At 44.0% G+C, this 24252-nt stretch overlaps 1 protein-coding gene across 2 annotated transcripts; it reads right to left on the bottom strand.

Annotated features, from left to right (window-relative positions):
* Nucleotides 1-3959: 3959 nt before the first annotated feature.
* NDP (Norrie disease (pseudoglioma)) lies at nt 3960-23061 on the bottom strand. 2 transcript variants are annotated; one of them, XM_010077775.1, is made up of 4 exons: nt 22984-23023; nt 12300-12356; nt 11248-11602; nt 3960-4452 (listed from the first exon to the last, which is right to left on the bottom strand). In XM_010077775.1, the coding sequence occupies exons 3-4, from the start codon at nt 11419-11421 to the stop codon at nt 4225-4227; spliced, it is 402 nt and encodes a 133-aa protein (XP_010076077.1). In that variant the 5' UTR covers nt 11422-11602; nt 12300-12356; nt 22984-23023; the 3' UTR covers nt 3960-4224. The 2 variants fall into 2 exon arrangements, with proteins under 2 accessions (XP_010076077.1, XP_010076078.1); XM_010077776.1 differs by lacking the exon at nt 12300-12356 and having other exon boundaries at nt 22984-23061.
* Between the last annotated feature and the right edge of the window lie 1191 nt (nt 23062-24252).

The following is a 24252-nucleotide window of genomic DNA, read 5'->3' as shown; positions in this document are numbered from 1 at the left end:
TCATTGTGGACATCTCCAAGAAAGCAGTGAGTTCTTCAGTTTAATGATTCATACAAGGCATGAACCATCAAACCATTTTTGTATCTATCCATCTTCAAGCGCTTAACAGACCCACTGCAGCTGGGAGCAGAGTAATTAAAATTTGCTAGGTCATGGGCTCTTTTACCCTGGCAAATTGCAGATTATTTGTGATAGGCATAAAATATATGGGCATTATAAGGCTTTTTTTACAAGCAAAGGGTACCAGCAAAGGTCTAGTGTTTCCCCTGGTTTCCATGAGTGCAGTCACTCCAGCTGAAATGTAGTAGCACCACTGCTGGGATGGGTGGCTTTCAAAAGTTAGCCAAGCTGGACTCAGAAACTTAATCAAATGAAAGGAGGGCATGGGGTGGTGACAGTTGAAAGTCTGTATCACATCTCATCTTGAGCAAACCCAATATGGTCACAGCTGAACCAGCCTTTCTGTGAAGGAAGATGGTGCCTGAAGAGTGAGGCACAGTAAGGGGAAAAAAGGACACAAAGCCTTCTCGTTTGAGTCCCAGTGAGAGGATGCTTTAGCAAAGAAAAAGCCCCACAAAATGATCTGGACAATTAGACGCTGTCCTCACTGTTGTTCAATTTAAGAAGCACTTACATGGTAGTCTGACTTGAAAAATAGAGCTTAAGTATCCAGAGTGGTGTCAGGCTAAGAAATCAGGAAGCCATTTCATCTCCAAGTGCCATTAAGACTCTTTTCTCACCATGAGCCATATCCTGTAGTTTTTACCTGAAGCCTCATTTTCTTTTGCTTCAATACGCCTCCTGAATTTTAACATCAGTAGCACTTGTGTGCTTGGTTCAGCACTTAGTTGCCTAAAATACTCACTAAAACGTATCAAAATATGGATTTATAACCAACTTCGGGGCATTTGGTTTTGAAGAATGGCTCCTCCTTTTCTTAAGTGTTAATACGAAGATTGCCTGACAAAGCCAAAAGGAGAATTTGAAAGTTTGATTAATTGTTTAATATCCAGTTCTAGCTATTTACAAGGATGTTTTGTCTTGTCGTTCATAATTTCTGTACTATTGCTTCCATGCATTTATTTGACTCAACACTTAAATTGGATTATGTTGAGTTCACCTCAACACTTATGCCTGGCAAAAGCCTTTGTGGTCACAAGGCGATGATTTCATTAGAGGAACCGAACAAAAGTGGAAGGAATGTGGGGTGTGAGAGGGAAAAGAAAAAGCTTTTGTTGAATCATGAATATCTTCTGTGAGACCGATTGGAACAATTATAGCTCTGGCACTGTGACAGCAAGGGGATGTGGGAATAAATACCAGACAAACTCTTCTCTCACTATAAATATTCTCTTTTTTTTTCTAAATGGCTCAGGCATGGTCTCTGCTCAAACCCCTCTTCTCTCCTCACCAGAGGACCACGATTGGGTCCACGCTTCTCTACTGCATCCTGCAGTCATGCGGGAATACTGCAAATCATCACCCAAAATTCATGCCACAGCCCCCCGGCATCCTGTTTTGAACCAGCAGAGAAGGCCAGTGGCAGTACAGCCCGGGCTGGGGGGGTGACGCTGGATATAGCGGTTACCCTTAAAATGTTCCCCATTCCTTAGATAACTGCATAGCATTGCTTGTGTGCAGCAGTCCCTATACCCAGGCTTAGAGGTCACTCATATTTTTCAGTATAGTTATTTGGTTATCAAAGGTATTGCTGATGTTTCAGATAAGGACTGGAATTTTCCATATATAATTAACAGTATGGGGTGGTGCTTTTTTGGATAATGGGATTTTTAGATGGTGGATGTTGAAAGAGATTGGAAAAGGGACCACATATGATCTTTCATATAAAGTAGTCTGGTGATAATGCCCAGCTCACACTCCCATCGCTCAACCTTTGATGTTCAGGCCATGCATCAGATGTGAAAAGAATGACTGACAGTGCTGAAACAATGAGTGGTGTCTAATGAGCTCACTAGGGCTCATCACTACCAGTTTTGACATTTTAATCTGAGCCCGTCAGCTTCTAACAGTTGGATTCACTGTTTTGTTTGCCCACAGCTCTGTGTTGCTGAAAACTGGCCATCTCCAAGACCTCTCCAGAAGACAGAGACAGTCCTTCCTATGTACCACAAACCTCTCTAACCTGTGTCTACAGGTGTACTTGTCCCCTGTTGTTTTTTGCTTCTGACTGACAGCCATCCAGCTCCAGGATTTGGCTTGCAAGGCCAGTGCCTGTTGCCTGCCTGCCTTCATCATCCAATACATATTCACCATGAGGAGGCAGTGGCAAAGGAATCTGGCCTTGCCTGGGCATCCACATTAACTCCTTTGTAGACCACAGGATGACCGCCCTCCCTGACAGACCTTGGCGATCCCCTGCAACATCAGTGTGTGTCCCCAAGCTGCTGCGTATGGCATTTGCTGCAGACAGACTGGATGGAATTGCACAGAGGGACCAAATGCTGGGCTTGGACAGGACAGGACTTCTCCTCCATACCATGGTGCCCCACCGGACATTGCTGGGCAGGGGAGCTGCTCCAGCCTCTCCCAGAGAATAATTGTGGGGTTATGCACGTGGGTGCTACTGAGGGGTACAAACTGCACTGACTGTGAATCCTTACACAGCAAAGATGCTCCTCACACCTTCATGACTTCTGTCAAAAAATGCCTTACCCAGGTTTATGTGAACATCACAGACATATTGCTGACTGACTGAATATACTGTCTTCTAAGGAGATAAGAACTGTAATATGTTATGTTGTTTCCTTGCAGTCACAAGAGACTGTGACTGAAGCTTCCTAAAACTTCATGTTTATGGAGCAGGGACAGAGTTTCTCTACAAATACCATTCCAAAACTTGGGATCCTTTGTTATTTTGAGATCCTTTCATCCTGTCAATCACTGCAATTCATTCAGCTGCTCAGGTCATTTCTTTCTGCCTACAGAGGAAAGCAGCTCATGGTCTCACTTGCTTCTTACAGAGAAGCGCAGGACCCTGCAGCACTGCCCCCTTCCTGCTCTGAGGCCCTGGGTGTGGGACAGCTGCACCTACCCACGAGGTCTGGACTCGTGCTAACACTGCCACAGCCTCCCCACATCCTTGTGTGTGCAGAAAGGACACATCGGCATATTGCCCAGCCAAGAGTTGTGTGATTCCCTGAGCAGCTGCCAAGCTGGATGGTGAGTCAACCAGGACCCCAGGTAGCAGATCATTAGGTAAATCAAAACACAGCCTTTGTGGTCCAGCTCTGGGACTCAAACTTCCTATGGGTACATCAGTCTGATTACCCTGTGTTGGGATTGCCTTTCTTTAAAAGGCAAAATGGTACTCAATGGCCTCAGAGAGATGAAAATAAGTCCTAAGTCTGGTCATTATTCTGGTGGCTCTAGGTCTGTACATCAACAGGTCTACCCAAGTTAAGAAAAGACTCCATTTAGTATGCGTCATTTTAATTTTTGATTAGTGTTTTGTGACAGATGTGATGTGTCACATGTCCAGGCTTTTAGGCAGGAATAATGAGTCTCATCACCTTTCACTTCTCAGGAGTTGCTCAGCCACTGAGCTGTGATGCTACACACTGCAAACAATCCCCACAGCTGGTGAGGGCTGGGTAGTCCCAGATCTGCATTTCATATCCAGTTCACTTTTCAATGATTTATTTGTAATTTCTGCTAAACCACAGTTAAAGTTATCCAGCGCTTGGCTGATAGATCAGTAACAGATAGCCCTTGCCAACAACACAGTTTGTTTTGAAGGCCAATATAACTAGGAGACTGGGAAAAAATGTATAGGTTAAGAGGTCGTATGTGGGAACTGATGCCCATCCTCTGTCCAAACTCCAGCTCCTAGAGCACGGTGCTGCCATCCAGCTGACCTTCCTCTTTTCCCCTGCTGCCCTTGGCCTGAAGTAAAAGCACCTCTCTGTAGTCAGTACTGAGCCTGAAAAAGAAGAAACTCACAAAAATATCCTTTCAGAAAAAAAGAAAGGCTTCTTAAAAACAAGTTTTCATGCTTTGGTCTTTGTCACAGCCCACGCTTTGGTACCGGCACCATCCAGGGCCCCAGGATATTTTATGCTTTATCTCTCAGATCCAAACCAGCCTGTTTAGTCTTGTCCTTGCTGCAGTCATATGCTGGGAACGTTGGCCTCACCTTGAGTTTCTTCTTGGGAGCCTTCCCTGACAGCAGCATCCTGGTCCCCCACTGCTGCAGCAGGTACATCCCTAGGAGTTGCACTCCTCACAGTGGCAGGAGAGGATGTAGCGGTAGGTGGCAGTGAGCCGCATGCCCCCTGAGCATCGCAACCGCATGGCCTTCAGCTTGGAGGTCTGGGGCCGGCAGCAGTGGCAGGTGGAGCGGAAAGGCTGCTTCAGGACAGTGCTGAAAGAAACCATGGGCTCCGAGCGTGACGTCTGGCTGCAGCGCCCTTCGCAGCGAGCCAGCAGCACCATCTGTGAAGGAAGAGAGACGGGTGAGGAAATGTGTCCCCATGTCTGCCAGCGCACAACCGGCACCAGCAGATGGGGACCTCCTTCCAGTCTGGCTGGTCTCCCTTCACTTACTGCATCTCCCCACCTCAGCAAGGGCACCCAGCCCCACACAGTGCATTGCCCACGAGCTGTGCTTGAGCAAGCAGAGGAGGCAACGTGGGCAGGAGGAAAAGCAAAGGCTCCTCTTGGAGGTCCAGGCACCAACACCATAAAGGACCACAGGGCCTGGTTTTCTGAAAGCTGACCTTGGGGGTCCAAAGCCAGCCCTGCTTTCCAGGCATGGACTTGCTGACCCCAGATTTGTGGCAGCCGAGATCTTAAATCATCAGCCAGACTGATACTTGGGTTGGATATTTTCCAATGTTTTGAGTGTTGTCCTGGGTTAAGCTGGGACAGTTAACTTTCTTCATAATAGCTAGCAAGAGGCTGTGTTTTGGATTTGTGCTCAGACGAAAGCTGATATAAAGTGATGTTTACATGGCTGCCAAGGTCTTTCAGCTTCTCTGGCTGTCTGCAAACATGAGAAGCTGGGAGGGAGCACACCCTCAGTTGCTAGCCTAGGATTTGATCTTAGGTTCGGGATTGAGACCCAAAGTGGCCAATAATCTATTCCATAACATACACGTCATGCCCAGTATATAGGTGAGGACCCTCCGAAAGATTGGCCCTTTTTTGTTCTGGCTCCCCTTTTGCTTCAGATCATCTCGCTCCAGGTGGTCGCTCTCCCAAGGCCTTCCCCCCGCCATGCCTCCGGTCAGCTCTCGGTCTGGGACACTCGGACTGTTATCTCCGTTCCGTGAATGTGGTTTCGGGACTCTCCCTGCTCACGAATCGTTAGCCGGGAACAGGCTGAGCCTTGGTCATCGGGTGGGGGGGCAGTATCACTGTGTATCACTCATTTGTATATTTGTATGTAGTATTATTTTTGATATTATTGTAGTTTAGTTATTAAATTGTCCTTATCTCAACCCACGAGTCCTTTTTCCCGTTTACCTCTTTAATTCTCTCCCCATCCTCGGGTGAGGGGAGGGGGGACAGGATGGACTGACTGAATGGGTGTGTGTGGGTTGGCCCCCAGACAAGGGCAAACCCGTCACAAGTGTGTGTAGTAGTGATCAGCAGAACTGGTCCTGGGAGGCCAGTGAATCTCTCAAATGCTTAGATATATAAGCATATACAGTAGAAGTATAAAGAAGATGCTTAGTTTATTGCTGCTAAAGAAGTAAATTTCTAGTTCCCTCATTTTACAAAGATCACCTATGAACACGGAAAGGATCTCCTATAACTCAGGAAAACATGGTTAGAAACGGTTGTTGCCACCTTAATATGGGATAAGTGTTGGACAAGTTTAAACAGACTCTTAAACCTTCATGGAGAATGAAATATTATTTAAGTCCAGATCAGCTAATTCTCATTAATCAACACAAACTTCAAAATAAACTTATTGTGTCATCCCAACAAGGCCAAAATATGCCAGAGGTAAGTAGTCAGTAGAACAGTTGTACGTCTATCCTGTAACTAAAGAAGAAAATTGCATTTTAACCATGCTGCACATCTTATGTTTTTTCCAGACAATCTAAAAGGATAACTACAAATGTGACAGTAAATATTTTACAACATTAAACACTTCTGAGCTTCTTTCACTACACATAATCAATTGTCTGCAAATCTCCAAGTCTTGCAGGCAGGTATGTCAAATGTTTAATTTTCTCTTTAGTCAGAGTCATGAGGAAAGATGAGGGAGAAAGACATTGAGAATACTCCTGGTATAAAGTAGGAAATACCAGCATTGCCTGTGTCCATAGGAAAGCCACCGATCATCCATAAAGAACTTACTTTGCACAGTGATTAAAATTGTCTTTTCCAGGTGTACTTGCATGCTAAATAGTTTGCTTGGAAATGTATTAATATACTAACAAGTACACTTCAGTCAACACAGATCACAAGGAAGATGTCTTCATGAGCTGATGATCTGATATTGGTAACATCTTGTTCCTTGGTTCAATTAAGAGATGGGTTCCTGTGGCTCTCCAATAAATTTACCATCCTGCATGATTTGTAGCATAAATTTGTGGTCCTGTTCCTGTGATGCTGCCTATTCAGCTGTTAGTAGCAATATGGTGGGAAGAAAATTTCAGTGTAGTGTTGAGCCACAGCTTGGCTTTAGATGTATCAGCTATGTCAAGCTCCTTAATACCAGTGTCTTTAGTGTATACGAGAACAAGGAAAGGGACAATTATTACAGTGCTATCAACCCATTACTGACCAATGAAGATCCACTTTTGTCCCCTGGTAAAAAAACCTCAGTTCCCATAGTGACAGGCGGGCACCTGGTGAAGAGCTACACAGGTATCCAAACCTGACTGTATTGCAAAGGAAAGACAGCAGATCCATTGGTTTCCTTCCCAGCATTTTGACAGCTCTTGTTAGGCCCCCCACTTTGATCTGTCAGCATGCTCTGTCACAGGATATTCCCATGGGTTTGGCTGAAGAGGAGGGTGAGGAGCAATCCAATAGCAGCTGGCAACTGCTCAGAGTTGCAAAGACAACAGAGCCAAACACTCCTCAGGAGTGGCAACAGAGGACATGCAATGGGCACAAGTTGCTTTTTGGGAGGTTCAGAGGATCTCCAGTGTCCCTTTCCAAACAACACTTCTATGATTCTGTGATTTCAGCCCAAATGTGACAGCACACATTGCTGTATGGTGGTGACTTCTGATGGTTGATGCTTCTGGAAATGGAACCATTAGTCACTCCAGTACTGTTACCCTAAGGACTTTTTATGGCATGCATCTGCTCCTGTAACTGCAGGTACTTTCCAAAATGCCAGGAAAAAAACCAAACCAACCCCCAAGGAACAGGATTAAGGACTACAGAAGAATTGCAGCAGTGTAATTTTAGGGCAGAATTATCTTATGTACCGGTATCTGTGTCTGAATACATTTCTTATGAATAGCAAGATTTCTAATGCAAAACCAGTCAATATTTATTCTATATGCAGCTGCATTTATAATTGCTTAGCAAGCCTTTCTTTAAAAACATGTTTTAGTCTGTGGAGACTCTGATTTTAGTGTCAAATTTTGCTGACTACTTGTTTTTTCATGAGTACGGTCAGTATTCATAACATGTAAAATTACACAAGTGTTGGGTTTATGCTCTAGTTTTGCATTACAGTGTAAATTTTTACAAATGACACTACACCATGTGTATTAAGTCAAGCTTGCAGGATGAAAAAAAATCAAATTTCCCATTCTGATGGCTTTCTAAACTTCTAGACTAACCTGAAATCCTCAGCAAAATTTAACCACCTCCTCCTCATACGTCAGAACAGCACCAGTGGATTTCGTCAGGTGTGCAAATGAGCTGGAAATAGCATGTACTTTAAAAGCTTTGGCTTGCCATTTAATCAATGGCACCATCTGCTTATTGCATTGTATCCTGCAGCACAATAGAGATTATCACCTAAATAATTAGTCATGCTATGATGGCATAGCACAGTAATACAGTGAGTGTATATATAGTAAAAATGTGTGGGTATTTTATAACCTGATATGTGTGCCTCCTGGCTCCCCTCGTCCCCCTCACACGTGAGCCTGTGTGTGTCACCTTGCAATGCTGGATCTGGAAGCACCACGCCCTACAATGTGGGAGCTGCAGGGGCTCTCATGTGTTTGAGCAGCTAGGGAAAAATAGGTTTACTTACTTAAAGTCAGCAGTCTCACAGGTATCTGGACATCCACAAAAGAGAGCAACCTGAATCCAAGGCAATATTTAACTCTAATAATTTGAGCTGTATTCTGGAAGTTCAGAAGTTGTGAACTCATTTGATAGTAACGGTGTTTGTAGTCCTCTTCAGCAACAAGCTGAGGCCCAAAAGCAGATGGGCTGAGATGCATGATAACAGGCTTTCACACAGTATCTATGGCGTGGCTATGAGCACGATTTACTGAAAATCTCCTGAGCTACCTCATGAGCAAATGTCTTCAAACATTTGCTAAATCTTTCTTCATCTGGTCCATGCCTCTCTGGGCTGGATTCTCTAGTGCAAGGCTGTCAGTAGTAGCACTCTTCTGGCACATCTGGAGGAAGCACTTGTGACAGCCAATATTGTGATTTAGGAGGCTCTGATTGCAGCAGCAAGGTGATCCAGCACATGGCAGACCAGCGGGTCTCCGTGACAGAGGTCACGCAGAATCCAATATGGTCAGAAAAGGTAGTACCTCATGAGCTGCCACAAACTTTTCCTTGAAGTCAAAGGAAAACACTGTTTTTCAGGAACAAATTACCTTCTTCCATCCCTCCTGTGTGTCTCTCTTATACATTCTGTTACAACAATGGACTATGTTTCCAAAGGCTTTGGAAATCTGTTTTCAACATCTGCCTGAGGTCACAAGCAAGAGGGATTTTAATGATTAAATTATACTGGGTGGATGTTTCCAAATGTAACAAAACTACTTCCCATGTGGGCAGTTGGCAGCCTCCACAGAGAAGCATGGTGGACATAATCCTTTTTTAACCAAGACGGACAGCAAATGTAATACATCTTGCAGTTTCTGAAGCCATTTTTAACTTCTGTAATTTTATGCTGCACTAAAAAGGAAAACATGTGGAGTGAAAAAGGATGGTTCAGTGGAACCAAGGTATAATGCCAAAAAAGGGCAAAGTCTCTGCTTGACATCAACTGTCAGTCCAAGCTTCACAATGGAAACTCAGTGGAAACGAGGTACCACAATTCCCACAGCTACTCCTGAAGGACCTTCCTTTTTTTGACTTGTTTATGTTTTATCACAATATATATAGGAACAGACATTGCATCTAATTGTCATTAGCAACTCTAATGTTGATCTGTGTTTATATGCTAGATCCAGAACAGAAGCCGAAGCCACATGTCTAACAGGATGATTCAGATCCCTGACACATTTAAAAAAAAAAAAAAAAAAAAAAAAAAGCTTGATTTAACAAACAGGAAATATCAAAATTATTTTGCTTTGTGTGGAAACTGGTCTCATTTTCCACTTCATGAGAAAGTCCACACAACTTGAAGTATTGTTAAAAAACTGTTCTTGAAATGGTTGTGAAGTTTGGGAAGCCAAAAGAAGTTATAATATTTTCAAACATGATTTCAATTAAAGGCTTGATTTTTAAAAAGTCACTAACATTTTTGCAGTCAGAGTTACAAATGTTTATGTCAACAGCTTTTTTCCCAAAGCTCAGTTTTGAAATAATATGGTTTTCATTACAATGCCTTCCTTGTTCTCATTTCGATCAGTATCACTCCTAAAGGCCTGATTGCTCTCCTCTGTCATGAGGGATGTTAAGAAGTTGGGTTGTTACTGGGTATCCTTCCTTCCTTCCTTCCTTCCTTCCTTCCTTCCTTGGGCCATGTAGGGAGCAATGCCCTGAGCAGGGAAGAGAAGTGCGGCTGGAGGTGAGGCGTGGGCTGGCTGCAGGGCAGGCATGAGTGTGCGGATCTGAGGGTCCAGGGGTGCAGGGGCAGCAGCCCCATGGCAAGTGCTGGCTGTCCTGGGGGCAGGAGGGGCTGGCAGTGGTGGTGGCTGCTGAAGAGCTGGCAGCGATACAGGGCCAGATGGGGGCGAAGCCATGCTGTGGGAACCTGCTGTGGCTGGGAAATGGAGGTGGGTGTGTGGGTGGGTGATGACCCACAGGAGAGGAGAGACCAGGACTTGAGATCCCTTTGTCCCTGAGTCAGAGAAGCCCCATCCTTCATCCTCACAGACTGAATTGCCTCAGGGGCTGGACTGGGACCTGTTGTGTTTATTGTCTTTTGTCTGATCTCTCCTGAATCACAAGTAATGCATGATTTTACTGTTTGAACTCAAGAGCAGGAGGGCAAAAGATTCTGATCTCCCACCCACCTCCCATAGCTCTCTTACCAACACAGGGCTAGCAAAAGCATTGGCGCTGGCAGTTGTTCCCTTTTGTTAATCCAGGGATGTGGGTGCATAAGGCAAAGACACTATCTGTGGGACAAAGGGATGGTCCAAGCAGAGACTGTACGTCTGAATACGCACTGCGTTAACTCAGCCGGAACAAATTAGAACAAGACAAAAGGGACCAGCAAGGATTTTCTCATTGTTTCTCCCCATTCTTCTCCATGCAATGAAATAAATGGCTGTAGGCTACGTGTGTAGGCTGCTAAACCATTTTGACACAAAATTTTTTTTGCTTGAATTCTCAAATGAAAGGCAATCTTGTATTTCATTCTGCTCCTAAGCCCTACACTTAACATCCAGTTGATGTTCTGCATGAAAACAAAGGCCTTGAAGATAAATGGGGAAAAAAATAATAATGTTTTTCACGTTCTTTTTTCATTACCATTTTACATCTTGATTCTTTCTCAGTACTTGACCTTGAAAATTGTGTTTATATACTCCAGATTAAAGATTCACTTGAAGGAGGGGGTGACTGGGATGATCTAAACTTCCAAACTAGCCCACATCCTTGGTGCTGGTGGCTGACACCCACAACGCGCACCTTTGAAACTTGTAATTTACTGCATGTTAGCTTTACCATCATGGTATGCTTTTCCCTTTGAAAAAGTGGAAAGAGACTCAAGAGCCTTTCTCTCCAGCCCCAGTTCTGATGTACACACACATATGGCTCTACATCTGTATGTCTCCGCAGATGGATTTTGGTAGCAAGGAATTTATGCAGAGAAAAATCACCCAAAATGGCTCATTTTAACAACTCTGCCCATGCAGCACCCTGCTGCAAAGGGGCGAGGGAAGTCCTTACCTTCGAGCTACACTTGTACAGGGGGTGGCTGATGGAGTCGACGTAGTGATGCCTCATACAGCGGCTGGGGTCAGAGTCGATCATGAAGGAGCTGTCTGTTTTACTGTCTGTGTCTCCCATCATTGCCAGGAGCGAGAGCATGGAAATCGAAGCCGCAAGTACATGATTTCCCATTGTCGAGGAACTTCTCACTGATAACAGCAGAGGGAGGTAGAGTATTAAAAAAACTCCAAATACTGGCAGCCAGTTCCTTTCCAGGACGGCGAAAAGTCTGGTTTAAGTCTCTTAGCTGTCATTCTTCTTCTTGAGTTGGAGTTTGCTCAGATTGTAATCCGTCAAAGAATCTCCTGCGTAGCTGGAATAAAAACAACATAAATCACAGTCCTGACCAAAAAGAGCTCTGGAGAAAAACAGACATAAATAATATTAAGGCACGCAGGATTTTTGCTAGCCAAAACACAGGCTCTGAGTGAGCATCATTCCCACAGTTGGTAGAGTATATGGCATTAGGAAGGAGATGTCAAGGCCTTGTTACTTTAAGCATTGATCTATCATTTTACTGGGAAGAACCTTTTGACTTTTCACATCCCAAGTGCTGAAATGCCCATCTTCTTCACTTGGTGATGTCTTTAATGGGTTCCCCTCAAAATTAGTGATTAGTAACACATCAGAGATTTCTGCAAATTGAAAGTACTGTATAGCCTCTCAAGGTATCAAAAAACACACTTGGGGGCAAAGCTGGGCTGCCTCCTGCATTACAGGTGGGAATTTCTGGCCCAGGCAGCACATGGAAAGGCTGGAAGCAGTCTAACCCCAGCTCTAGGGCCAGGGTGTCAGTCTCCTGAACCCCCTGCACTGCAAGGACAAGGGACACTCCCAGGATGGAGGGATGCAGAGGGTCCAAGCCCAGACACAAACAGTGCAGTCTCTTGGGAAATTCACTCAGCACCAACCTGCGCTGCATGAGGGACCTGCGCCAAGGTCTCTGGCTTCCCTGCCCTCCCAAACACCAAACTCACATGCACAAAGGTGGGCGTGCTTTACTTGCGTACTTGTCAGGCTGCACGTTCTCAGTGTCAGTCTCTTCCCCGCTAATTAAAGAGCAGCATCTGAAAAATACATTATAGTCCATAAAATCCAAGTACATCCCAGATATCAACTGGCAAAAAAAAAAAGATATGCAGAAGGACTCATGTGGATAACCACCCAGGCATCTGGATTTCTGGCGCATGTTGGGGACCAGGAGATCCCCCGGAAAACAGCCACAGGACAGCCCCCAAAATGTTGCCTGGAGCTCTGAGCTGGCAGGGAAAGGAGGGCATCTCCATGAGCTGCTGCTTCGCAGCCCCTTGATCCTTCTCACAAAGCCCATAGTCTCAAATAGGTGATTTAATTTCGCTTTTACTACAAACAGCTACAGCTTGAAAGAGCTGTGAATTATCCATCTAAATATAACCTGATGAGGCAAAGGATAGTCATAAGTAAAGTTAAAAGCATGAGAACTTTCTGAAGAAACTTATGATAAAACAGTTCCCTGGTCATGCAGAAATGCTCCCCCAGAGCCTCTTGCCTATTTAAAGAGCTGATGTGTGCCTTTACTGCCTTATACAAGCCTCTTTCAAAACAGTTTTCTGGTTTGCTGGAGGTACTCTAAACCGACGGATACTCATCTCCCAAACAGCCTGAAATTAGGAGGCTTCCCCACCAGCGTGCTTGATGGTTTGTGTATTGCTTTGTAGCTTACTCAAACACTTTTGTGAGAGCAGCACACAGCGGTGAGAAACACTTCCAGAGTTCATCCAAACTGGGAGTTGAGACTTGTCAGGCTGAAGTGACACACAACATCTCATGCTGGGAAGAAATGTCATTAGGGATGCTCTGTGTATTAGACATTTTTAAAAGCCTTTTTTTGGGTTTCAAACTATGTCCATACGCCTTAGTAGGACCGGAAAAATTATGTGGCTGTGATTTTAAGACAATATATTTTTTTTTTCTGGAGTCTGACCTATAACCTTGTGTATTTTCCTCAATAAAATGTTTTTCAGTTAATATGGCATTAAAAAAATACCATGTCTTTGCAGTATAAGGAGCTTAAACAACACTAAATACTTAGGATCCCAGATACATTTATGCACAGTCTCATTCATGTGAATAAATATCCCTCCAAACATTTTAGCAGGGTAACAGAGAAATCTCTTGCTCATGGGAGCTGGGACAGACTCCTTCCTAGAAATGAACTGTACTACTCTGGGTCATGCAGATGATGCCCAAGGATTAGCTAACAAGGAGGAGTGAGGCACTTTTTTTTTTTTTTTTTTTAATATTTAACCTTTTACCTACATTCCTATTCTTCTTTATACAGAGGCTGAACAAAACACGCTGCTTGGCAAGGTCTCTCTCCAACATAGTTAATCAGTATTACACACCCAGTAATTCCCTCTCTGTCCAAATAAATTTGCTTGATATTGGACGGTCTCATCTCATGTAATATTATATCCAGGGATCCCCATTTCCCGCTCTCTCTGTCCCACTGTTAATTTTGTGCTTCTATATCTTTCTATTTTTTTGATCAGTATGATTTAATACAGTGAGAGAAATCTGGAGTCCTGGCTCGGTTTTCAAAGGCTTATCTCTCTAGTTTTCTTCAGGAAATAATTGGATGACATAGAGTCTGCCTCATGAAAACACTCTGAGAAAGCTGGAAAGAAGCAGGGAAAATGTGAGAAAAGGAAGACATCTGTACCTTCCTCAGGAAAAGCACAGCACAATAAGAAAAGTATTATCACTTTCACAATCCTTTAAAATTGCCCTGATGCTTCCCTGGCAAAGAGATGTAGCATGCTTGGGTAACAAAACTTTGAAAGAAAAAAAAGTACTGTTATCACATATTTGTTAGTAAAAGGAGAGACCACGGTTGTAAATGTGACACATTTTTTTGTGAAAAAACTGTATACAGTTGTTGATAGACTGAAAAAACGAGTGGGTAGGTATTGGAAGCAGGAGTGCAGACAGCACCGGGCTATTTGCACGTGCCAGTGTCTCCCGACATACCTATGTGAAGTCTACACATACGGTTTTCAAGTACATGTGCCATATATAATTGAGATAGATGGGATAAAAAGTCTCACAGTGACATTTAAACATATGGAAGTTAATGAGTAGATTCTTGATTGTGTAAAAAAAGTCTAAATTTTTTCACTCAGGTACATCACTGTGGTGAAGTACATTGACATGACACTTTCCATTTCCAGCTGATATTGTACAATGGCATTTCACTTTAAACTAGTGTTCTTTTTTTTAAAAAAAAAAAGGTTTCCTTTTGAAATGTTGTCTGAAATTATAAAATCCTAGACAGTACATGATATCAGGAATGACATACATAGCTTCCAGTCTATCCTGTCCAAAACCAGAAGCAGGTACACCTGTAATCATTAATCACTAGAGCTGTACTTATGATGACATTTTGTTTACACCTTATTTATTAAAATCAACAATTTCACATATAATTTTTTTTCTTCTATTTAAGCTGTTTTTTCCTCGGTTTCTTTAACATGTGAAAAACTGTGGCAAACAGCTTGTCTGCCAAGCTAACAAAAAGGAAGCTAAAACACTTCTTCTTTACAGCATCCTGTAAAGAAAAAGATGCAAAGATGACTTCATATTCTCAGTCTGAAAATGGGCTACAAATATATTTGGCCTAACAACGGATGAAAATCACTATTTCCCATTTTTTTTTTCAGAATTCACTGTTATGAGCATTACATGCAGTTAGTAATAGTCTTATAGTGTCCTTTCCATACAACTAGTTTTCAGGAATTCATAGAGACATAACATGCTAAAAGCTGTTACAGCTGTTATTTAAAATGGCTACAGCTGTTACCTAAAAACTTTGGGGAAAAATAGAAGACATCCCAAAGAAAGACTGTATGAACATACAATCCAAGACTGCATTGCACATGGACACAGGGGTGGAGTTAGGGTTATTTTTCCAAATTTATGCTATTATTAACTGCTTTTTGAATGCTGAAAGTAAGATTTCTTATCATAGTCTTAATATAATTTAAAGAGTGGTGAAGGTTAAGATTTTGTTTTGCTTTAAGGACAGAAGAAAATTCCATCATCTGGAATTATTTAGCCAGCTACTTTGTGAGAACGTAAACAGAAATTCCCTTTTTGCTATGCGTCTTGGAAAAAAACAAAGAACTGAGAAATTCTCCAAAGGTCTATTGGATCTGCACCACTTTTACCCTGGAAGGTAGGAAGGCAAAAGCTCATTTATGGTGTATCTCTACTTAGCTGTTCCCTGCTCCTGAGTCCCCTGAATTAGGCATGCATGTATGTTCAGCTTGGCCTTCTTTTGCTGTGTATTTTCCATGTTTGAGACTCCTGCTTGACAATGAGGGTACAATTCAAGTCACTCAAGGCCTTTTATGTTTCGGAGGCTGCCAAAATCTTGTTGGAGCAGGAGTGTGTATATATAACTAAGCCTGGCCTTGCACGCTGTGCATATTTAGTAAACACAATTACTTGGATCCTACCATGTGGTTCCCTCATTCTGAATTTGTTATGTAAACAGAAGAGTTACAAGACTACTCTGTTTCTCCAAACTCCAGCCCTACAAATGTGTCACTAACCACATACGTGTATATATATATATGCGTGTGTGCAGTTTGCTGCTGCTATTCTGACAAAAATGCCACCAAGATCTTTATGAGTCTTTTATGGATTTCTCAAGAGCTTTATGTAAACTGGAAAAGTTTAGGCCAGAAAGATGAGGATTTGGGGGTTTTGCACTGCAAGATCTGGACTGGAGTGGAAACGACTGTGTAGGGCAAACTACACCATCGGGTTACACCAGGATTTGTTCTATAGAGTTAAACTCTCCACTGCTATGAGAAGGGACATGAAAGGGGCTGAGGACAGGAAGGCAAAGAGGAGCAATCTGTGCCAGAGGTGACCCCCAGCCCGTGGGGTGTCCCTGCTGCCCTGGCCACAGGAATAGTGTGGCCCACGGTGATCAGGGTCATCATCAGGATTTCTGACTAATCAATCCATGCTTTCAGGGAACTTGGGAAAACATAATTTCTGCTCCTGTAAGAAGTTGCCAAGGCCTCAGCTGGCGGCTGGCTGGGGGGCCCTGTGTATGGAGCTGCCCCGCGCTCGACCACAGCTCCCAGCTGACAGCGGCAACGGGTCTGCCCTGATGCCAGGGCTACCCTCGTGAAAGCATACCCCTCTCCCATGCATTCTTCTGCATGTCCACAGCACAAGTCTTGCCCTAAGGCCACATCTCTGCGGGGACATTAAAGCCCCCCCCCGGAGTGGCTCTCCAGCCCTGCAGCCGCATGGCATGGTGGGGTCTGTTCCTAGACCTCCTCCAGCCTCCGTGGTACTCAGATGGGTTCTGGTCTGCACAACTACCTGCACCATGCCCAGGAACTGCTGGGGAGGCACGGTGTGCTGTGGGACAAAATCATACCAGTGGCCACTGGAGCAATTTAAGAGAACAGTTACCTACTGGGAGAGAGGATCTAAGATGCTGTGTCTGATCCCATGCCTTCCTCTTGAATCAACTCAAAGGTTTTATCAGCTCTAGTGTATGGTTTAGCTCTAAATAATGTAATCGCTTTCTCATCTAGTTATTTTAGTATGGCCATATCTCTTCCAGCAGTGAAGTAACTGGCCTCCAATATATGCTGTCACAATCCTCTCTCCATTCTGCAGCCGCCTTTCAAAACACCTGGCAAAGTCACCAAGTGGCCATGTGGCAGCCAGGAAGCAGCAGGTGAACACGGGGAACACCAGTTGTTTGTGGAATGCCTCTGTGCAGCATTTGAACAGGTTTCTTCCCCTCCCAAGACAGGGCAAATACCAAAGTAAATATTTTTGAGTGAAAACCTTACAAGTCTGAAAAAGTTAAATGCTTCCCTGAGGCCTCATTGTGCTAAATGAGCATTCGCCCTGCTGACATCCAGCTGTGCTGACGCTTGTCCCCTTTGACACAGAGGGGAATGTTCTTACTCATCAAAGGGGAGCTCCATCCTACCATTATACAGCAGGTTGGAGGGCAGAGTTGGAGGGTACATGAATAGAACACACTCCTGGCTGGAGCTGGCAGCAGTTGGTGGGAGAGAAGAGAGGGGAAGGAAAAAGGGAGTAGAAAGGAAAACAGGCTCGGAAAAAGGAACTTAAGCCTCTTCACCTGGGCATCCACAGGAGGGAAGCACATCTGGTCCTACTGCACCATCCTATAGCCAGCAACTGCAGAGCATTGTCCCGTAAAAACCAAGAAGAGAAAAAGGACACTACCTCTTAGCAGTCAGAAATGTCAAACACACTGATGGGAGGTGAGAGAAACTCCTGCACACTATTTTCTACTGGGAGGCTTCGCTAAGTCTTTCCATATTTCAGGAGATTAATACCCATGACTGTAAGCAGACTGAAAAAAACAGGAAGACCATGGTATTTAAAGCATAAGGAAAAATTTAGACAGCCATTGCAGCAAATACAATGTAAGAATCCACTGCTGCAAGCATGGGACTGGCTCCCTGGGCTTCGATGAGGCGGCTCGTGTAAGGCCCCCAGAAGTGTTCATGAGGTGGAACAAATTAAGCTGAACAGCACTTGAGCTGGCTGAGCTTCCCTCTCCTTTTGAAGTTCCCAAGAATATTTCTAGTCCTTCAGGTAGCCAGAAGAGGGGGAGAGCTAACAGCTGGTTCCTGCTAGGCAGTTGAAATAACAAACTCTAGTGGGTACTGCAAACTGGCACCCCGCCAGCAGACAGGCACAGGCCAACATGGAGAAAAGTTTTTTAATACACTTGCAAAGAATAACTACTGGTAGACAAAAGAGCACTTGTATTTTTATTCTTTCCTTTTCCTGCTTCCAGGAAACTTTAAATAGATTGATTAGGGGCATGCATGGGATCTCTCTGTAATGAGCTAGCGGAGCCATTTAATGGTGAGCTGATGCCAGCCTTGGATTTTTTCTGTATTCTTGCGTCTCCATGAATGTCAGAGTAGTCTGGTCTTGAGTCTGGGACAGGAACTGAGAAGAACACAGTTTTCTTCTTGCTCATCCAGAGGGTACTGGATAGGATCGTCCTTGGTGAAGCACCAGGCACAGAGCTGAGCTGTCTAAGGCCACCCATCCCTCTCAGGAGGGAACCCAGCAAGGGTGGCTACTGGCTAAAGTGCAAATATTCCCAGCCAAGCATTAGCTATAGGATTTGCTTCAGTAATTACCTCTACTTTAGTCTTATGACCCAATATGAGGCAAAATTACTCTTGGCCAACTTACAAGTTGCTGAGAGGCCTAGGGCATTCGGGCATGTGTCCTCTACCTGTTGGAGTGTGTTACAAGGCAGGCAGGCAGCTTTTCTTCTCAGTTATGTATTTTCTAGAGAACTCAAAGGACTGTAGTTAATGTAGCAGTAGGAATGGGTTTCTTATTCTTTAATATTAAGCAACGACATCCCTGCCACCAAGACCAGCAGAGAGTGCTATGCATGCTGAAGATAGCATATGATTGAAGGGCATGTCCCCTCTTTTCTGACCCTGGGGGAAAAATCCTCTCTTCTTTTATACACAGGCAAAATTCAGACCACCTCCATATACCTCGGCCTCTGATAATTAGGGAACCTAAATATTTGGCTCATGGTAACAATTTTATGTCTTCTAACAAGGGGAACAACGTTCCCCTAGGTCCCACTCTCTTTGAGCTGTGCTGCTATGACAGTAATGCGATTGTCACTGCCATGGTATGCTTAACCTTTGCCAAACCAGAGCTGAGGCATTAACTCAGATCCCCAACTCACATGTCTTAAAGGGCAACATAACCTGGGCTGCCTCCGCACTGCCAGACCAACACAGTTTGCGGATCAGTAATAATAAGCACGTAAATGTGACAAGCATAAGCCGTAACAATGATTGATGCAACTAGAAAAATAACAAAGAGAAGCAGAAAAATAGCAATGCGGTGGAATTCCTAGGAGCGATGTCTCCATGGCATCAGCAGCCTGATACCCTGACACCAGAAGAAAGGCTACACTCATCTGTGGCAGAAAGGATCTCTGTGCCACGCAACAAAATTCCAGTGAACAGGACAAGGACTGATGGTGTCTGGAAGTGGTAGTGCCACTGCTACCCAGATAATGGTCTGAATTAGATTATGTGAAAAAAGAAGGAATATATAGACAGCCAGCTGCTCAAAGGCTTACTACAACCTTGCTTTTATTGTTCTGCTAAGTTAGAGGTGGGGCATCAGAGGGATTCCTAACATACCACTACTGAGAAATTTTAATATGTTCCACACTGACACATATAAAAAGGAAATAACAGCTGATCATAGTCAGCAGAGACTGCAGCATCCCTTTGTATGCATGCACAGAAGTGTGGTCAAAGTGGGGTGCTCTTGGCCAGGGAGTGTCAAGCACCCAAGCTAACCTGACACCAGCTAAACCTTTCTCCTGCCGCTGAGATGAGTTTCAGCAAAAGGGCTGTTGAGCAGGAAGCTAGACAGCAGAAATAAAGGTGATCTGGGCATGGCTATTCACCCCATCCCAAGATACCAGGAGGTGTAGAAGGGCAGGGGAGCTGAGAGACTGCACATTTAACACTGATGAAAAGAAGCACATGTTTACACAACCGACAATGATCCAGTGGAACAAGATATCATAGAGGGCAAAAGTTTAGCTGGGCTCAGCAAAAGGACCTGTTCTGTATGGAAGGGTTACAGCCACAAGGGTTTTATTTTTAAAGAGTTTTTGGAAGGGTTATAAACTCTCAGGACTCTGAGAGTTCAGTTGATGGGGTTAGAGAAAAATCCTTCACCGCAGCGAGTTACCCCGTAGCTGCCTGACATGGGGTCTCTATGTCTTTCTTTGATGTGGCCGCTTCCAGCCACGCTCAAATAACATGGGACTGTGACATGGTCTCATGTAGCAAAACTTTTCTAAAACTCATAGAGACAAGTCTCTCCTCATACTCTGCAGGACATTAGAGGCAGAGGCATTAGTAGTATTTGTAATGCAACTGTCTAATATTTATAATTGCAATTACAATAGTAGTACTTGAGGAAAAAAGGGGAGGTGGTTTTTTTTCTTCTGCTTTCAGTTAAACAAATAGTCTGCCAGACTTGTTGCAAAAACAAATGTCTCAGTGGCTTCATGCAAGCTTTGCACCATAGATAGTCAGCTCCCTTCAAGGTCCAAGAACAACCTTGAGCACTTCCTAGTGCATCTGAGAGCAGACAAGCCAGGAAGGGGACACAGTCAACCCCAGGTGTAATGGGGAATGAAGCCCACTCCAGGAGGACTCCTGTCAAACGAGGCACTGCATGCATCAATGCCAGCCCCCAGGGAGGTGGCTTGCTTCCCTCCCACCTGGGCAAAAGAGATTGCAATCCTGGCAACTCAACCAAGCAAGAACACACAGGTGCTCTCACAAGCCTCAATGGCATGTGAACGATTGTTCCAGTGGGGCAGATGGCTTTTGCAGTGATCAGCCATGTGCAGGTAGCTACCTGGGGTATTGCTACTGCAAACTGTACACAAGACTGTCCATAACAAGTACCCTGTTCTGCAAGGGGGAATCATCAGCATACATACATCTGATCAAAACCAGGCAATGCACAAACCCAGGAAACCTGCACAGGATGCCATCAGGTAGAGACCTGGGCTTGTAACTAGAATAATCAGCAGCAGCCCCTAACCCTAACCCTTCACTAAATCAAATTGCATTTTATTTTGTAAGCTTGAAACATTTATTCCTTCCACATTTGCTTTTAACTGGAAATTCTGAAAGCATCTTCTTATAATACTGGTATTGCAAATAAAATTTCATTATTCCAGCAAGGGCATGTCAATGTATAAGTCACATTGGGAACCCCTGATTCAAGCTGGTAAGTAATTGCTCACCAAATAGTTCTATTTATATTGAGGGAATCATTCATGTGTATAACTGCTCACAGACATGAGTAAGGTCCCACAGCCTGAGCAAAAGTGATCATCGTTAGTAATTCAAAAGAAAAAAAAAAAAAAAAGAGGTCCTAAAATATAGATGTTCTTTTGAGGAGGGACAAATAACAGCACTGTGATTATTACATCTGCATTTTTTGACCCCACCGGGCAGCTGGGTTGCTTCTATTAGAAAATAACTTTGCGATAAGGAACTGGTTTGAAGTTAATTTATCCCCACTGTTGACTTTAAATAATCATTTGCCTGTCCCTCTCCCATATGCAGAGGTCTCATCTCTCTGCCACTAGGACAGTTACAAAGCTTTAGGAACTGTTAGTAAACAGTAAAGATATAGGAAGCATTTTTTCATCTTTAAAGAGCTGCAGAAACCTTAACAAGTTACTTGTCATGCCATCTGTCCAAGGCAGCAACAAATGAGATGTGTTATGTGTTAAATGCACTTGAGGGGTAGGATAATAAATCTGCCCGTCAGCCCAACAAGAGTCATTTCACACACACTGTCTTGAAAATTCAGATTTGCCACAAGAAAGTTCCCCCCCCACACCCTTAGCACACACTCTGTGTGAGCTTGCTGTATTGGCACTACAGGAGTTAGCCAGCGTAGTACTGATTCTGCTCTTCACATGGCTCGGCTTTGTTACTCTCTTTTTTGCTACTGGTCCCATTCATTTGAACTTTTACAGGATGAATTCACTCACCTGAATCCTAGCAGGGAGACGGGTCTTTCTTCCTCAGCTGGGCTCTCTCAGGGAAGTGTCCTTTCCCGCACCTCGCAGTGACACTACACTGACACTTTATCACTGGGCTCATACAGTGAACCTCTTCTTTTGTCCCCAAGACACAGAGAACAGTTATGCTCGCGCCTCTGACGCTGATGCACAGCAAAACAATCTGCCAGAAAATGAGGAGAGCCTCCCTCTCTCCTTCAGCAGGCGGTCTGGGGTCTTGCAGCATCCTCCCGTGTCAGCTACTGACTGCACAGCCACGCTGCAGAACGTGTCGCGCTGACAGGGTCGGCTACCTACTAAATATACCCCTCGGCGTTACAGCAAAGGCAAACACAGTGGCTTTCCTCACAGGTTTCGGCCAATCAAGAGTGTATATTAAATCTGTCCTAATCCATAGCCAGCACTGTCTAGTCCATAGTAAAGCTTCCCAGAAGTTTGGATAAATAATAATGTGCAAAATAAGAGTGCTCCTGAGAAGCGTGACACACAAAGCTAGAAATAAATATTGCCTGTTGTTTCTAATTATTCTAAGCACTCTGGCAGATGACTGGCAAGAGAACAGCATGCGTAAGTAGTGATAAAAGTAAACAGTCCAGCTTTAAACTACCAGGCTTGCCTGTGTTCATAGAGCCCTATTGTAATGGGACAAAGAAGGCGATACTGGGGCACTCTTGATGAATTCAGGGCAGAGTCCAGCACGTCCGTTCACTCCAAAGCCATACAGCTAGGACCAGTGCAGAGCTGCACGCATGAGCCCAGCGCACTCACGAGAATAGACGTTTAACCAAGTTGCTCAGAAGCACACTGGGCTGCCTATTTGACTGCGTACAGGCATCCTTCAGACAGGAGATACAGTGAAAGATATAAGGATAAGAAGGAGACACGGGTACTACAGCCATGTTGATTCCACATCAACACATTGTAATTTAAAATATTGTACAAGGAGAATGTGTTTGTCAGACAGATTAAGTGCTCTGTTTAAGCCCATGTAATACTCAAAATCTGGAGGAATCTCTTATTTGGGTGCTTACCTTTGGAAAATGCACTGCTCCTTCCTCCCCTCAAACTCTTTGGAGAGCAAAAAAGAGGTCCTGTTACTTCCAAATGCTTTTGTTCTTCTGTCCCTCTGTCACATGGCTTGCCTTTTCTATTTGCAACACACAAAAGTTAGGGCTGTTGTTTAAGAGAGAGAGGGAGAGGGAGAGAGAGAGAGAGGGAATGTCAAATGGAAAAGTGCCATTGCAGTCATATATCAATCAGGGCAGCAGCAGCAGCAGCTCGCTGGCAAATGGGAATTCCACAGAAATGTGAAGCTCTTGTTATCTGAGAAATCACAAAACACCACCAGCCAAGCTCCCCTCTGCAGGGACTTCTTATTATTGGCAAGCCAGGAAATAGAAGGAAATGTAGGCGCTTTTTTTGTTGTTGTTATTGTTTCGGATCCGGAGATACGTACGCTGTGGCATATGTAAGCCAGTGGAATAAAAGTCTTGAATCAAACTCCTTCCTAAACAAATGCAGTGTGCAAAATAAAGCAAACCACTGAGAAGCAAGGTAATAGAGCTAAGCAAAGAATCTGAAAGTAACAACTTAAAACATTTAGTATCTGTTTGCACTTGGAAAATATCCATAGAGAAACTGGCTTTTTCCCTGGATTACTCATTAATCTCCTATTTTCTGACAGGTTTTTCTTAGAATTTTTTTAACTGTGATTGATCTCAGATATCCTTAATTCAAGCTGTGCTGCTTTACTACAATTGGTCACCTAAATAATCTGACATCCATTCCCTGGCTCTCCAGCTGGGTACGCAGACAAGCATTTTCTGTATAAATACTTGTCTGCAAATCTACAATTCCGAGGCTTCATATAACCTGCTCTGAAATTCCGAAGTTTCTCTCAAATAAACTCAGAAGCTTGCTCACAGAAGCAGAGCTATTTAAGATTTCAAACAAAGATCTTTCTACTTTACCCACCTTCCTTGGAAGAATGCCAAGCTTGAAAATTATTATCCTTCAAACCTTTTATAGAAGTATGGCATCTTTTATGCAAAAAGTTAATTCCCTGAGGGGTTGAAGGCGGACTCCATCCACTGGAAAAAACCCACTTACAACTAGCGCGTTGCAGCTCTGGATGCACCAAACCCTCTTCTCCGCTTCTGCAGAGGAGCACGTTTCACTTCCCTTTGGAGTGCCCCCTAGTCGTCCTGCAGCATTACAGGAAGCACAGACCTTAGCTGGTTAATTAAAAAATAGGTGACATAGCTGGCCATTCACAAGCTGGATCTGCTCAGAGGCCCTGG

The sequence above is a fragment of the Pterocles gutturalis genome, unplaced genomic scaffold, assembly GCF_000699245.1.
Source record: "Pterocles gutturalis isolate BGI_N339 unplaced genomic scaffold, ASM69924v1 scaffold10968, whole genome shotgun sequence".
NCBI lineage: Eukaryota > Metazoa > Chordata > Aves > Pterocliformes > Pteroclidae > Pterocles > Pterocles gutturalis.
Note: the sequence above shows the minus strand (reverse complement) of the source record. Positions and strands in the feature narration are given on the sequence as shown.